The 15,816-nt window shown below is 38.6% G+C and overlaps 2 protein-coding genes across 2 annotated transcripts; one reads left to right on the top strand and one right to left on the bottom strand.

Annotated features, from left to right (window-relative positions):
* Nucleotides 1-390: 390 nt before the first annotated feature.
* On the bottom strand, nt 391-1,218 carry LOC764110 (U7 snRNA-associated Sm-like protein LSm10). The gene has a single exon (XM_001200318.3). The coding sequence runs from the start codon at nt 821-823 to the stop codon at nt 449-451; it is 375 nt and encodes a 124-aa protein (XP_001200318.3). The 5' UTR covers nt 824-1,218; the 3' UTR covers nt 391-448.
* On the top strand, nt 1,218-15,591 carry LOC115928333. Its single transcript, XM_030995491.1, has 14 exons — nt 1,218-1,651; nt 2,710-2,749; nt 3,505-3,651; nt 5,011-5,094; nt 6,396-6,526; nt 7,110-7,173; nt 8,636-8,785; nt 9,258-9,388; nt 10,279-10,428; nt 10,950-11,140; nt 11,606-11,672; nt 12,332-13,160; nt 13,508-13,684; nt 14,878-15,591. The coding sequence occupies exons 1-14, from the start codon at nt 1,499-1,501 to the stop codon at nt 15,003-15,005; spliced, it is 2,442 nt and encodes an 813-aa protein (XP_030851351.1). The 5' UTR covers nt 1,218-1,498; the 3' UTR covers nt 15,006-15,591.
* Nucleotides 15,592-15,816: the final 225 nt, after the last annotated feature.

Raw genomic sequence — 15,816 nt, 5'->3', positions numbered from 1 at the left:
CAGGATTAGAAATAGTTATCAAGTTTTTGTGGACATTTTTGAGGAGCCATTTTTCCACAAACAGCAATCCTGAAAAGACGTCTTCATGTACGTGTTGGCAGCAGCTGTCCTGGCCTTTGGGGCTGGATATGTAACTGACATAAGAGTTACAAAACGATAACAGTGTAGATCTGCAAAGTCGATGAGGATTTGCTCATCACAGAGAGCCGAGAGAGGTTTTTGATTTTTAGTCTGAGCTTTAATGGCGGCTTCTTGGGAGCTCCAGGCAATGCTCCCAGACAGAGATCTTCAAAAAATTTGAGGATTAGTCATGTCAGCTGTTTCTAAATTGTAGATCTGTGCCTGTCATACTCGTACTCATAGAATTACAAAATGATACGTGTAGTGTAAATAAGTGTAGATCCGCAAAGTCACTCAGGATTTTGCTTGTCCCAAAGAAGTTTTTTATTCAGTCACAGAGCTTTAATGGTGGTTTCTTGCGACCTCCAGCCATGCTCCCCGGCAGTGGTCTTCGAGGATTCATCATCATAAGCTCTTTCTTCATAGCTTTCACCATGTTGATGTCATCGGGAATCTGCACGTAGCGGACGAGGCTTGCCTGAATGAAGATGGAGTCCATGTGCGTCTTCTCCCCATCCATATTGACAAACAGGACTTTAGACATTGTAACATTCATGAATCCATCAACATCAACCACATAGCCAGTCGCTGAGCATTCGTTTCGGAGTTCCACAGTTGTGATGCGGCCAACTACAGCACGCAGTAGACACACCATCGTATGTTTAGATTTATATTTCTCTCGCATGGATAAGGTGGGCGCCATTTTCTCTGGACGGTGCTGAACGGTAGGCTCAACCAATAGGTGCACAGTCAATAGACCATACAAAGAAGTGTTCCTCAGCCTCAGGCACCGGCACAGCGCTTGTCAACATGAAACATAAAACTGTCTGCATGTGTTGCTAATTATGAATGCAATAGTCTCTAGACAAGACAAGTATTTGGATTCGAGTTAAACGTCCCGGCCCCCTCGGCCTTCCTAAATAAGCTCATAATATGCTAAGCTGACGTTTGAGAATAGGTTGGATCAATCTATTTGTGGCAGCAGAACAGAAAACTCAACATTTAAAATGGTCAACTCTCTCTTCATAGACGTGCAGAGCTAGAGAGCAAAGCAGCTAACACAGTTTGTTCATGGAGTTACAACTCCATGGTTTGTTCAACGCGCGCTGCATGTACTGCTAGATAATTTATATCAGGTGACAACTCACGTGACAGCAAGGGGAATTACCGTACTAGCGCGCGTGGATCAAAATGTAACTGGAAGAAATGCACATAGATTGTAGTTACTCTACTTCTCGCTGAGACAGTGAGTCAAATTCATTTGAAGCTTCAGTCATATCACCATGTTCACTCTGCTCTCATGTAGACTCTAAGCACGAAGTCAGATTAGAACAGCTCAGTACACGTACCAGATTTGGGACTGCGTTTATGACCCAAAATGAACCGGTTTATAGCGGATGACTTGCCCCAGAACTCTGGCGGACGAATCGCAAGCAAACTTATCAACTGGCTCTGTGATTCGATGTTGATCGGTAGTGGTTTTGAATTTGAGCCTGGCAAGAAAGTGCAGCAACTTCAGAATCATGCGAAGGTAAACTAATCTAAGTTCATGAATATAAAGTTGAAGAAAGAAATGAGTGTACTGCACTGTCTGTCATAGATCATTGTTTTCTGCATGCTGCATGACTTCATTTTAATTTTATTTAATGATAGAGCTACATGTAGATAATCGATAGAATTAGAAACCATGCCATTTCTTCTTCTTCTTCCAGTTAAGTGCCGCTTCATGGTGATGAAGATAATCGCACTGGTTTTGTGTGTATATGTGGAGACTTTCACATGTCCTGTCATTCCACATTTTAACTTGTTGTTCTTGTTGTGCAGGTGCATATATACATGTGTAAGTAAAAAAAAACATTCCCAGTCTTGTAGACATTACATCTGCATCCCACTCAAGAAGACCTTGAAGGCGTCAAGAGAGTGGTATTGGGCTGGGTCCTGTGGAAGGTTGTTCCAGTCCTTGCAGGTTCTTGGGAAGAAGGAAGAAGCATAGGTCCGACTACTGCAGTTGAATGTCCTAAAACGAGATCCATGTCCTCTTGTTATTGATGTTAGTTCAGTGAGAAAGGACTGCCAGGTAACGTCGACAAAAAATCATTTCCAGTCATATTGATTGCCACTACTAGATCAGTGCATATTTTAATTCATGTTTAGAATATATTGGATTATTGCTTTTGATTGGTGAGAAATAAATAACCACTAAAGACATACATGTAAACATGTATGTAGGGCCTAGGCCATGCCAGGGATGACTGCACTTTGCTTAACTAGTGCTTATGTAATGATTTTTGATCGATTTTGTTATAGACTATTTGTATCTTTAACTTTGAAATAATATTTCTGTCAGAATTAAAATGGGATTAACAACAATTGTCATTCATTTTCAAAATACCATCAGCTACACTGTAGTTCATCAACATGTAAGAGTGAAAAGTCAAAGAAATGCATGATATGATATAAAATGGGCTTGTATTCATATTTGTATTAATTTTTTTTTTTTTAAATGACACTGCACTATCCATAGCCTAATATTATTAAAGTGAAATTCCAAAAAAAAAAATTGTAATGTTTCTTCAAATTGTTGTTTAGATTGAGAAAGGTGAAGACGAAGCTCTGACTCAACTTTGGGGTAAGCGTGATCATGACATGATTTTTAGGGGCGTAAATGCGAAGACTTTCAAGCAACCATTAATTATTTCTAGTTTTTCATTCTTATATTATTTTGAAATATTGTAGGGGGGGGGGGGTATTCTCTCATTTTCAATAAAATCAATTTATATATGTCTTTATCTGAAATAATGAAACATGTTGTAATTTTTTTCATGAAAGTATCTAGGCCTACCTATTATCCCAGTAGTTAATTTGTTTGAATAAAAGGGAATACAACGCTGGGTTTTGATATATATATATATATATTGTTTAAAAAAGCAGCTTTTGATTTGAGGTCTTAAATTCTTGATTATTTGCTTCATTTGTATCTTTGACTTTCAATGATTCAACCGTTACTACAGACAGAAATTCCAGTGAAACTCTCTGAAAGTATTGAATACCCAGGCAACCCCCTTTGATACCTAAAAAAATAAGTTATGGTGGATATTTGTATTATTATATTTCCATTGAGGATTAAATCTAAAGTCAATATTGTTTAATGTGTAAATCATTTGAATGTTTCAACATGTAACTTTTACACCTTTTAGTAACCTGGTGATTGGTCCACTTATAGGGGCTAAATGAAAATATATTTAAGCTTGAAAAATATTACAACTCATCAGGCATTTCAATGTTTCGTGTAAGTGTAGCTTTAGGAGAATAATTGTACATCTTCCAACTAGTGAGGAAGACACTTTGAGGGTGAACAAACTTCTCGTTTATTATTCTTTATAGGCCTCCCACTTACAAGGCATCACCTCCAAGAGGGGTTGAATGCATCAGGCAAACGAGTTGTTCATCTTCTAAGAGGATCAGCACAATACGGGTCAGAGAGTGTGGCGGGGAAGATTCATGCCATTATCAAACAGGCCTTCAGGAGAGGTACAGTATGTTTAATAGCTGACTATTTAACATTTTAAAGGCCATCAGTACTAGTTTGGCCAAGGGGATTAGACAACACAGCAAGGTCACTGACAGGTCACTGACAGGTGGATGTCTCATCAGCTCAGCTCTCAATTAACATACAAAAAAGAGGATCATGGGGGACAAACAGGCATCGATTAGGCATTGTTTTCTATATAGAGAGAGCCAGTAGGTACAAGTAGAACAGTGGGGCTTTAAAGGAGAATAGCAAGTGACTTTGAGGGAAAAATCACAACAAATCTGAGAAAGGAATTAGTTAATGTTTGAATGAAGTAGGAAATGGGAATAAGAAAGTAAAGGTGTTTTTTAAAACTTTTTTTTAATCACAATATGCAGTCAGTTTGGTTAGTACTAATATTATTCTGCTCAGTAAAGGTGAAGACATATATATATGCTTTGTGAAAATCTAAGTCATAATATAAGGACATATAGATGTACATTAGATGGGAGGCTCCCTATCCTTACTAGATTCCAGTGTTATATAGCTCAAAATGATTATTTGACTTTCTAGGCAGCATTCTGTGACCTCAAGGCCTATGATGTGTAGCATCAAGCTACATACTATAAGGCAGCAGTAAGCTCCATTATAAAACAGAGATGGACGTGGCAATCCAACCCCATGTTTATTATCACACTGCATAGTCTTGAAGCAGACTGATATTTTTGGAAAAAATGAATTTTTCTGGATGACAAAATGTAACAAATAATAAGTTGTTTTAGAACTCTTTTTTTTTTTTTACCAGACCTTAATTACTACGATGTGCATCTAATCAACAAGGTTTGTTAGTAATTGAACTTCAAAATCTCTTTGCTGTATTTAAAGGTAAAGACCAGTATTGGAAACGCCCCAATTTCAAAAAATGAAATGGAAGCTCTTATTACCAATCATGTGAAAGAATATGTTTTGACTAATACATGATGATAAACATTTTGCCGGGAAACAGCCTACTAATTGATATATTTGGTAAATTAGTTTATCCATGGTCTGTTAGAGATAAACGCATGTGTCGCGCACGTGTGCGTACAGTTCCATATACATCTTTCTGTGTACATGTATGGTGCTTGTCACTTTACGAAGACTGGGCCAAATTTCTTATCATTTTGATGATTCCAGAACCTTGCAGTACACACCAATACTTAAATGCTAGATGATCAACCTTTTCTGATCGATTCCACAACGTTTCTTTCACAATGCAATCGCATGACCATAACTGGTCATTTTTGATACAATAGCAACATGGAACCCTGTAAATCATCAAGATCAAAACATGGTTCAGTGATTGGTACACTGGAACTTCTGTCTCTTCATTCATCCAGTCTATAGGTTCTTGTATGGAGAGGAGGCTTCCTTAGATGGTCACATGACAGCCATCATTCAGAAGATTTCAGCCAAATCATCAGGTAAATTCAAATTTGTCTTTAATAACTCTTCTTTGAATAGCTTTTAAAGGAGATAATCACCTTTCTACAGTTCTGGCCAATAAACAGTCCTTGGTCTGTATTAACAATATATATGGGTCCGTCCAGAAAGTTGGAGCAGTTTTTGTGACATACCGGAAGTGTGAAACTATGTCTCCTATCAACTGTAACAATGTTTGCTCAAATTGAGTTTTGCATAAAAAGCATAGCCAACTATCTTCAGAAGTACTCAAGCTTTATGTTAAATCAATATTATGGACCCAAAGTTTATGTAATGTTATATGAATATGGTGTCCATGTAACCCTGGTAAAAAGAGAAATGTGTATTAAGAAAAGATTTTGAAGAAAAGCTACTGAAACAGGAACAAAACGATTCTGGCAGGGCACTATACTATATATATTCATTGCATAAAAATCTTCAACAGACAATTTCATCTAGTGTAGTAGAAGATCTCATACCTACGTTGCATGGACACCATCATATTTTTCGCCCCAACTTTATGGAATGACCCATATGGGGAACTTCAAAATCCCTTGACCTTGTCCAAATCCACATTATATCGCATTGGTGAGGGCGTTCGATGAGTAGCTACATTGCAGTTCCCCAAATTTTTACATTGTTTTAGCTCCTGTATGGACAAGATTGAAAATTCTGGCAACCGCAACTCCAGGATTAAGTCATTGAGGGCAGCACTAGCCATGGGTATATTTGGCAAAAGGCACCTCCGGTTCCCATACAAATACAATGGGTTGAGAACTGGAAAGTCTGATAGAAGTTATAGTTTTGGAACCATTACACTATAAGTAACAGATTATGATGGTGCCTACTTAGATCCCGTCAAATCATTGAGGGGAAATCATGAAACCTGAACAATAGTTTAGTAAAGTAAGGAATTAGTTGAAACTGCTGTACATTCACTTTGGAAGCCGGAAAAAACCTTGCCTTCTAGGTTCCCCAGTATTGTACCCGCTCATTGTGTCCTGACCTGCTGACCTGAACAATAGTTTAGTAAAATAAGGAATTAGTTGACACTGCTGTACCTTCTCTATGGAAGCCAGAAGAAACCTTGTCTTAATATCGTGTTATCCATTATCGTATCTACGCGTGTGCTGACCTGCGCAGTGTGGGATGAAGATCGCCATCTACTGTTGAACATTGTATTTGCCGTAGGGTGAATTTAATGACACAAAAACAAATTACATTAAATTTTTGTATGAATACAATGGAAATACAAGTAGAGCAACTTCTCCCATTGCCTGATTATCTTTTTGTTTGTCTGTAGCTTTGAAAGGTGTGAGAAACGAAGTAGTCCTCCTGGCTTCTGTCTGGTTATCCTGCCGTTTACTGCGTAGAGAGCCAGCCGAGGCACAGCTGATGTACACAGAACAGATTCTAGATCATACAAGCAATGAGGTGAGATTGTTACGAATCTTATCAATATTCTTTTAATTTTCATGGAAAATTGATGTGTGCACACAGTTGGTGTGTGGGAGGTACATTTTTAACAGAACAGAAATGGTGGTAAACTCTTTGTATTTGTGCATAATTTTTCACATTTTGAGTGGTTGTTTTTTATTGTTAAGTGTGGTGAATGATCACTTGGATTATTTATATGGGACTTCCTTTAAGATGCAATGGAATATAGTCTTCCAAAGGAGATCATAAAATGAGATGCACTTGTTGCATTGACTCTAAACCGTTGAATACAACTTAGTGTTGGTTTAAATACCAATTGAATGGCGAAACAAAGAAAGAAAAAAAGAGGAAATAGAGGTTGGAGGCAATGTGTCTTTCGCACCCTCACATAATTCAGTGGCGATGTTTCCTCAAATGTCATCCACTTAGTATGACCTAGCTATGCCCTTCCCCTTTATAAAGTAAAGGCCCATCACAGGCTGGACTTATGATATGCTACTGATTTTAATTGAAAAAATATTTTGCCAACAGTTTTCTTGTTTCTTAAAGTTAGAATGATATCTGATATCTTTGTTTGCAGAGAGAAAGCAGTGTACATGGACAACGTGCATCTCATCACCAACAGGTGGCTGTGGAGAACTCAGGTAAAGGGTCAGTCACATATACCAAGGTTATACAACGCCTTTTTGGTACCATGTAGCTTCCCCCTCCCCCTCCTAGGCCACCATCCACTCAAGCTCCCTGCTTTAATGATGGTTGGTCTACCGGTACTCCATTTATCTATTTTAATAATGATATATTTAAATTATTGTCATATTTTTATATTATGATTGTATAACCCTTCTAAATTCATCATTTTCTTATTCAAATTTTATGGAAGAAAAAAAAAGTTCTTTGTAGATTACATTTTTACTTTGTTAATAAATGAAAAAATAAATCTCCGTGTATAAATCGCACACCTGTGTATAAGGCGCACTCCAATTTTGTTGTTTTTGTTTTGTTGCCGAAAACCCATGAGGGGAAGGGCCTTCATTTAACATCGAGGTGCAGTTGAAGGCGCTGATTTGTGCTTGTGAACTGGTCACAAATAATAGTAACAATGTCGTTTTTAGAAGAATGTGTAAGATCAAAAAATGTAAATTAAAAACAATAGATTACCTAGGATAGAACCTTGTGGTACACCATTTGTTAGTAAAAAAAAAATGGAGGAATTATTATTATAAACTACATATTGAGATCTATTAGAAAGATTACTTTCAAACCAAGATGACAGACAAATTTGAGTGTTGTTGTAGTTTCCGAGTGGTGAGTCAACACACTGATTACTGAGCTGGGAGACATTGCCAGGCATAGCGCCATAAATTGAAACTTAAACAACAACAAAAAAAAAAATCTGTACCTGTGTCGGCAGCAAAAAAGTGCGCCTTATACACAGAGATTTACGGTACCTTAAAAAGGAAGAAGAAAAAAAGCAATAATATAAATGTAGGATCAAGCTACGGGATAATACCTCAGTCACATCTAGATGAGACGGACACCTGACCGATCGAAAGATTACATAGCTTACAACGGCCAAGAATAGGTCTGTTTGAAGTTGGTCTGTCAGTACTCAGTATGACTGAGGTATGAAACAAAAGATATTGGGTATTAACTGAATGAACGACTACAACACACTTACATTGCCCTATCCCTCAGAATAGTTTAATTTTAGTTTTACTATTCCCATGGACACTAATGTTGTTTAATAATTTTTGTCTATAATATGAGCCTTCACACCCTTCAGCACCTATTCTCGCAAATCAAATAGATCTAACTCTGCGTTGACCATTTAGATGGTGTTATTTATCTTTACCGTTGTGAAGATTCAAGATATAAGCACATTTTCATGGCCACTAGATATTTTTTTCGCTCATGTTCTTCCCATCTTTTATTCCATTAGTTCAACCAAATACAGAGGTTCTTACCGGTACTTGGATTCTGTTCCTTCAATTTTTATGGTAAAATACATTGTTGCCAAGTGATTTTTTTTTTTTGGTTATGATTAATTATCCTGTCCATATATAAACTAATCAATTTATAACTACATAGATTGTATTGTTTTTTCAGGTTTTAGGAACCAGTTGCAAGGCATCGTCTGCTACCTGAGGATGTGTGCTTTGAGTCAAGCAGAAAAATGGATCACATGTGCAGAGGTCATCAACAAAGACTTGTATTCCATGCCTAGCCAACTACAGGATCAAGCCCAATACATGAAAGGTCAGTGGCGTAGCTCCCGGGGGGCATGTGTGGCCCTGCCCCCTCCACAGGGAAAGGGAGGGGGGTGGAGAGAAAGAAAAGGAAAGACAGGAGGAACACAACAAAATATTAAGGGCCCCCTCCCGCACCCCCACCCCCCCTCTAACTTGGTGACCTTGCTAATGCATTCATCCACCTAGTAAGACTTAAATTGGTCCCCCCCCCCCCTCCATCATATTGGTATTCTCTTGATGGATGGCCTTGCACGATGCCACTGTGAATATCTAAATGTCCAATGTAAATGTATGTAGTTGTCTCCAAAAGTGGTCATGCTTCAATTTGTTAAAGAGACATGGAAGATACAGGGTGTACTATGAAGTATTGTTGCTGTCTTCTTATTAGATTAAGACATAAGCACAGAAATGTTATACGACTTGAAAAGGTCAAAACGAGTAAGTAAAGTTCTACATTGTTTGTTATTTTTCTTCTCCAGCCTACTGTCTGTATTACCATGGTAACTACACCAAAGCCTTGGATGCCTGTAGAATAGTGACTGGGATGGTGTCCCAAGATGGTGTCCTAAGTCAGGTCTACAACCTAATGGGATGTTGCCTCAGACAAATGGTGAGATTTATCTTTTGTTGGTGATGTGACATTTGTTTTTTGTTGCTGATTTATTCATTTCACCTGACTAAATGTAGGTAAGGAACCAGGGGACCAACAGCTTTTGGTCCTCTCTCTGAGGAACTTGGTAATGGGGATAAATGCCTAACCAAAGGGCACTTGCACATCGACTTGGTTTCAAACTCGAGACCTCTGCTCTTTCACTGAGCCATCGCGCCTCCATCGCTTTCTCAAATTTGCTCAAGGCTTAAGATGGACAGGGTTGGGGTTACAGTTGGGTTTAGGTGAGGTTTAGGTGAAGATTAGGTGAGGTTAAGGGTCAGGGTTAGGTATAGTGTTTAGTCAAGGGCTGATGGTAGAAGTATGGCAAGTATAGGAGATTGACCACAGAGAGCAGTTGATGCTGGAGCATGGGTTATACATAAATAACCGTTTTAGATGTGCCCAAAGCTAGGGTTCTTGCAATTACAAAACCCACCATGTATAATCATCTTCGAATGAGGTTCCCAACATGGAGGAATAATATCAAGAATGAAAGGATAGACAAGTGAATTGAATAGGTCAGTAAATAGTAAAAGCATTCTGCAAGAAATAATTCATATTGGGTCTTCAGACTCCTTTCCTTGCAGTTTCTATTTCCCCGATTTTGCAAGCAGGCAAAATAAAAGTTTACTTGGAACATTTCCTGTTGACTTGTACAATCTGTAAACATTAAAAGTATTGCCTCCTTCTCTAAATCTTGGAAGTCATCTCTTTCCTATCTCTCGGATCGCCCTTTTCAATGTTTCTCTTCTCATTGTACTGTCAAATAAAACTTACTGGATATGGGATTGAACTATCCCTTTAAATTTATAAATAAATTATCCATCTTTTTATTTCCTCTTTACTAGGGAAAACCTCACATGGCTCTACAGCAGTTCAGAAAAGCCATTACAGCCTGTTCCATCGTCCCTTCACCCTCCCTCTTCAATGTATCTTTGACATATAGAGATCTTGGGGAGGAAGAAGCAGAAATGGAATCTCTACATCTATTAGAACAGGTCAGTAGGTAGTGCTTATTCTTCCATCATTTTTGATGTGCTGTAAGGTGGCATCCTGCCCAATACTGTTGTATTGTGTAAAATACCCTAGCTGTAAAACTCACTTCTTTGTAAAAATATTACCATGGTGTCATAAGATTTATCAGATGTTTCTCACCAAACTTAGTTGAAGTGCAGAGTACATAAAGTATGAAAATCACAAGTTAGCAGATTGTGGGGGTCAAAGCCCACAGGGTAATATCCAATTATCCATTGTATTACGATTATCAGAAATTAGTTTCTTTCAGTGCCAACATACAAGAACAGAGACATTTTTCAGCAACATTTGTTCAAGTCTGCACAAGCATTAAAATGAACCGATTGGATTTTAGGTTCAAGATGTGATGAAACAACGGGTTTAACTAGAATTTAGTTATATTTTAATGTAATTAATCTGTACTGCTGACAAAGGTTGGTTGACAATATAGATGGAGGCATATTGTAGATGTAGTTGCAATGATCCAATCGTTATCCGTTTGAAGGCCTTGGTCCAGACTGCAGATATGGGTGGGGACGATACTGATGACGCAAATGCCAGTCCTGGTCCAGCGTGGCCAGCAGTGATACTAGTTCCAGGTTCTCGGACCAAGAAGGGGACTAGTCATCCTGTACAAGCCATTGGTCACACTACAGCCCTCTACATCCTTGCAAGACGCAGCTTGGATCTAAATCAGTGAGTGTTTGTGGCCATGCTCATCGGTGGAGTCACTGTGAACTGTTCAAATTCTTGCGATCCAATTATCTATGCTGTGTTTCGCTGCAATTCTTTTTTAATATTAAAGGGATAGTTGAGTTCTGTTGCAGAGGGCGCTACACAAAATAATTTTTTTGTGAGATAATGAAAAACTGAGTGTCAGATTTGAAAGAACATAATATTTAAATGGCTTATCCACCGCAAGCCTACTGTATATCTACATCACCATGCAAGCCGATACTTTATACAAGCAGCATATAAGGTTTAATGTTGTTTACCACATGTCTTTGGGCTCACTGGGTAAAATCAATTGATATATACCACTGATATTACAGTAATCTCTGCTTGCAAATAGGTTTCGCTATCCTTTTCCTCTCACGTTTACTTTGACATCAGCTGCGTCCATGTAGCTTTGACTATTGCTATTTTGTTTCGTATCTACAGGATTGAAAATGCAGCTGAGAGATTTCTAGACCTGCTCACTGTCCTAGAAACCAGTTCCGTGGCAGTTGTAAGTCGTTTATCCAATTTTAAAGCCCCACTGTACTACTTGTAGCTACTTGTTCCCTCTATATAGAAAACAATGCCTAAGTGGTGCCCATTGGTCCCCATGATCTTCTTTTTCTTATGTTAATTGAGAGCTGAGTTGATGAGATAACCACCTGTTAGTGACCTTGCTGGGTGGTCTAATCCCTCCTGGCCAAATTAGTACAGACAAGTTTTAAGCATTTCTTCATTAACTAACTACCAAATATAATCTAGCTCTGAGAAATTATAGCTGCCTCCATGTTTGTGTAATGCTCTTAGTGAAAGGAGGAAGTGGATTAAATGAATAATGACATGAAAAGACACAAAAAATCATTATGCTACAGTTACCCCAAGCATACATTAAATATATTTAGGTATATCTTTGGTCAAGCCAGGGTAACAAACGAAAGGGACATCGACCCTGGTAATATGTTTGTTTTCATAAAAACAGAAAAGATGGACCAGCTGATAAGTGAAAGGTTGAGGAAAATTCAATTAGAATTGAGTGAGTTATGAATTTTAGTCAGAAAACTCAAATTTGCAGTTTGGAAGATATTTTCTGTGTGATTATTTTGCCTGTAACCAACATGTATTATAAGAGAGAGTGTATGTATAATTTTCATCTTCATCTTATCTTTTTAGGACGAAGGCAGTCATGGGAGAAATATGCTCCTTCCTCCTTTACAAACCATCTATCTGGATGCTGCCACATCTCTCCTTAAGGCAGACCGGACAGAGGAAGCTTTAGCCATATGTGACAAGCTCCTATCCAAATCAAAGCTACTCCAACATGACAACACACTTCATCTTCTAGAGCAATCCTCCCAAGAGAGTGAAGGGGAAACACAGGGGCGATCCCACAGGTTCCCTTTCTTGGTGCCGTATGCGAACCTCTCCTCTGAGGAACGTTCCAAGATGGAGAGGGGTTCACATAAGATCACCCAAGAAAGTAGCAGCGATAGAGATTCGAGGGATGGACTCGGTATACCAGGTAGCAGCAGTGGTCCCAGTAAAGCTTGCATCCTTGGACATGGTGGTGATGCTGGTCGTCATGGAAACAGCATGCATGGCAGAGAACACAGTAGTTCTGGACAAGCTGTAGGTGGTAGAAAGAGGCAGCGAGAACAGGACGAGGACACGGACGTCAGAGCTGGTTCCTCTAGAACATTTGGAAATCAACTTCAAAGTGTAGATGGTAGCAGAGAAGATGAAGATGATAGTGGGAGAAGAAAAGAAGACCTGGAGGAGGAGGAGGAGATCTCCTACACAGCCCATGCCCTGGTTCTTCAAGCACAATGCCTGTTCAAGCAAGGGAATGGGATGGCAGCCATTACAGAAGTTGATCATTCCCTGGAGATTTTGCAGACCAGTGGCAAGGAAGGTGGCCAGGTTGACCCAAAGATGGAGGAGGAGGATGACGGCATGGAGGACAGAAGCACGGCCAAGAGGAGAAGAGTACATATAGGTCCAGGTAAACATCTTCATCATCCTAAATGATTTGAATATCATGATGCCCAGCCTACCTTTTTATAATAATCATCACCTTCACCTTGGATAGTGTAGTAAATCACTCACTGTAACCTATGGTGGGATGTGCGCAGGTGTACACTGTGTACACTACTTTAAAATGGTTTGCAATGGGTTGTAAGCGTGCAAAGGTGGTCTCAAGTCACCTCCGGTTATGAAGACTGCAAGGAAATTTTGCACCATGTCTCTATATTGCTACATTTGCTTCTCATTAAAATGTCTGCATTTTAGTAAAGAACAGAGTCTGAGACAATATATTAACTTAATGTTTTCTTTCTTTCTAACATGCAGCTTCTGATTGCCTGACAATGCCTGGCAATAGAGGGAGCCCTCCAACAGACAGCCAACCAACTCATTCAGCGATCCTGAGATCGACTGCGTATCATCTCAAAGCGTCCATTTTAATCAGTCAGGACCAGCTTCGTGATGCAATGAAAGCCAACCTGTTGAGCCTTCAATGCTGTCCAAGTAAGAAACTCACATTTGTGACTAGGCATCATAAACCACAAAAAAGTCGCTAGAATTTATTTTTTTGCTTAAATAGTTTAGGTCTGATTCTAAAAGAGAAGATTCTCAGCTATAGAATAACATATAACTCATCTTAACCCAATGACAGGAAGAGAAGAATGATCAGTGTTACAGAATGTTACTTTAGAGAAAATGGTGTTTAAAGTATGTAATCCGTTTAAGCACTCTGACTCGCAAGGTATTGTGCATGGTGACAAAATGATTAGAAAGGAATAACCAATATTGACTGTCCTAAAACTTGGCACACAATTACCCGGTACACAAATCCTGTTCTTTACTTGTTCCATCTATCAATCTACGAGCTTAGTCCGTTTTGAAGTCCTGGATCAAAATAAAAACCAGTAGCCAGGGTCCTAAAGAATTGAAATTACTATAACAAATTCAAGATCAAATAAGAATAGGTTTACTAAACACTTCCATGAATATCACTTTTAGATTTTTTGGTGCTTCCAAATTGTGGTACTACATAAAAAATGCTAAAAATCAGTCTCAGCTATTTTGCAAGGACAGGAGGGGATGGGGGCTTCAGAGAGACAAGTTGTAATATACCCCCCTCTTGGCCATATGGATGAATAGATATGTTGAGAAAAAAATGTTTTATCACTGAAACAAAAGACGGTACTGCATTGTATTCGAATATAATATATTCGGACTTAGTTACATAACAATAAAGAAATAATCTTTAAATATTAACCAATATTTTTCATCCCCATCTTCACCTTTCATTGCCCCCCCCCCCCCTCTTCTCGCACTCTCTCTCTCTTTCTCTTTCCGTCTCTCTTTCTATCTCTCTCTCTCTCTCTCTCTCTCTATTTTATCTTTCTCTCCCTCCCTCCACTCCCCATCTTTCCCTCTCTATCTCCTTCTCTTTTGCTCTCTATTTTTTTTTCTCTACTTCTTCTTTCTCTCTCTCCATCCCCCCCCCCCCCCTCTCTCTCTCTCTCTCACTCTCTTTATGTCGCTCTTTGACTCTTTCTCTCTCTTGTCCTTCCTCACCCCTCTCTCTCTCTCTCTCCCTCTCTCTCTCTCTCTCTCTCTCTCTCCCTCTCTCTCTCTCTCTCTCTCTCTCTCCCTCTCTCTCCCTCTCTCTCTCCCCTCCCCCTCTCTCTCTCTCTCTTTCTTATGCACTGTAGATAACACAGACACCTTGAAAACCCATGCAGTAATCTTGGAGAAGCTCGGCAGAAAGAGTGAAGCAGTCAAAGCTTGGTCCAGACTAAAAGAAGCAAAAGCAAGCAAACAGGTGGTCCACTGCTTATGAATATGAATCATTGAATCATCATTTTATCTGGCATCAGTAGGATCGAGACAATTGACAACATTTTTATGGTTTTAGCTCAAAGACTTTTATCTCAGACCCCTTCAAATTGTACCAGATGCTTGAACAGAAAGATAAATAAGTCTGCACATACCGTCCATTTTCATTGCATTACCATACATGCATGCATAGCAAACATTATATTCCTTAGATTGGCAATATTGAAAAAAGTTTGTAATTACTGTAATTCACACAACTTGCAACCTTCAATATCATCATTTGGGATATGTTCTGACAGAATTGACATATTCCAAAATCCTAGCATGCATATATTTCTCAAATCAAGTTAGCAGGTTTGTAAGACATGCAGTGGTCTTTATGGACACAAGTTGGATAAACACATTTTGTACAGTTTAAAGATATTTGATGTGATGCCCATTTTTATTGTACAATAAAAGGTGCAGATTTGTATCGTTGAGGAATACATGGCATTATGATTATCCACAGTGTTATATATAATTATATCACATAATTTTGCTCTTGAATTGAACAATTCTTAGGGATTTCAATAAATTGTATTGATATTTCATTCCTTTTTGTTATCAGCTTTTTTACTTGTTTTTCTTGGTGGTAAACAAGATTTAGACTAATAGAAATGTTCCTTTTCTGCAGACTAATGGTCATTACACATTGAGCATTAAAAAAAGAACACTTGTAATGTTCAAAGTATAAATGAGCATAAAAATGCACTCTTTACATTCAATAATTGCCTTGGGACCAAGGGGTGGTATACCGAGATTCATTTCATCTCAGA

Source organism: Strongylocentrotus purpuratus, unplaced genomic scaffold (assembly GCF_000002235.5).
Source record: "Strongylocentrotus purpuratus isolate Spur 01 unplaced genomic scaffold, Spur_5.0 spur5_scaffold_21, whole genome shotgun sequence".
In the NCBI taxonomy this organism is placed as follows: domain Eukaryota; kingdom Metazoa; phylum Echinodermata; class Echinoidea; order Camarodonta; family Strongylocentrotidae; genus Strongylocentrotus; species Strongylocentrotus purpuratus.
This window is presented reverse-complemented; position numbering and strand designations above follow the sequence as displayed.

Coding starts and splice junctions, on each gene's coding strand:
- LOC764110 (XM_001200318.3), bottom strand. CDS start 823: ATGGCGCCCACCTTATCCATGCGAGAGAAATATAAATCTAAACATACG.
- LOC115928333 (XM_030995491.1), top strand. CDS start 1,499: ATGAACCGGTTTATAGCGGATGACTTGCCCCAGAACTCTGGCGGACGA. Junction 6,527..7,109: donor TAGATCATACAAGCAATGAG/GTGAGATTGTTA, acceptor CTTTGTTTGCAG/AGAGAAAGCAGTGTACATGG. Junction 13,161..13,507: donor AAGAGTACATATAGGTCCAG/GTAAACATCTTC, acceptor TCTAACATGCAG/CTTCTGATTGCCTGACAATG.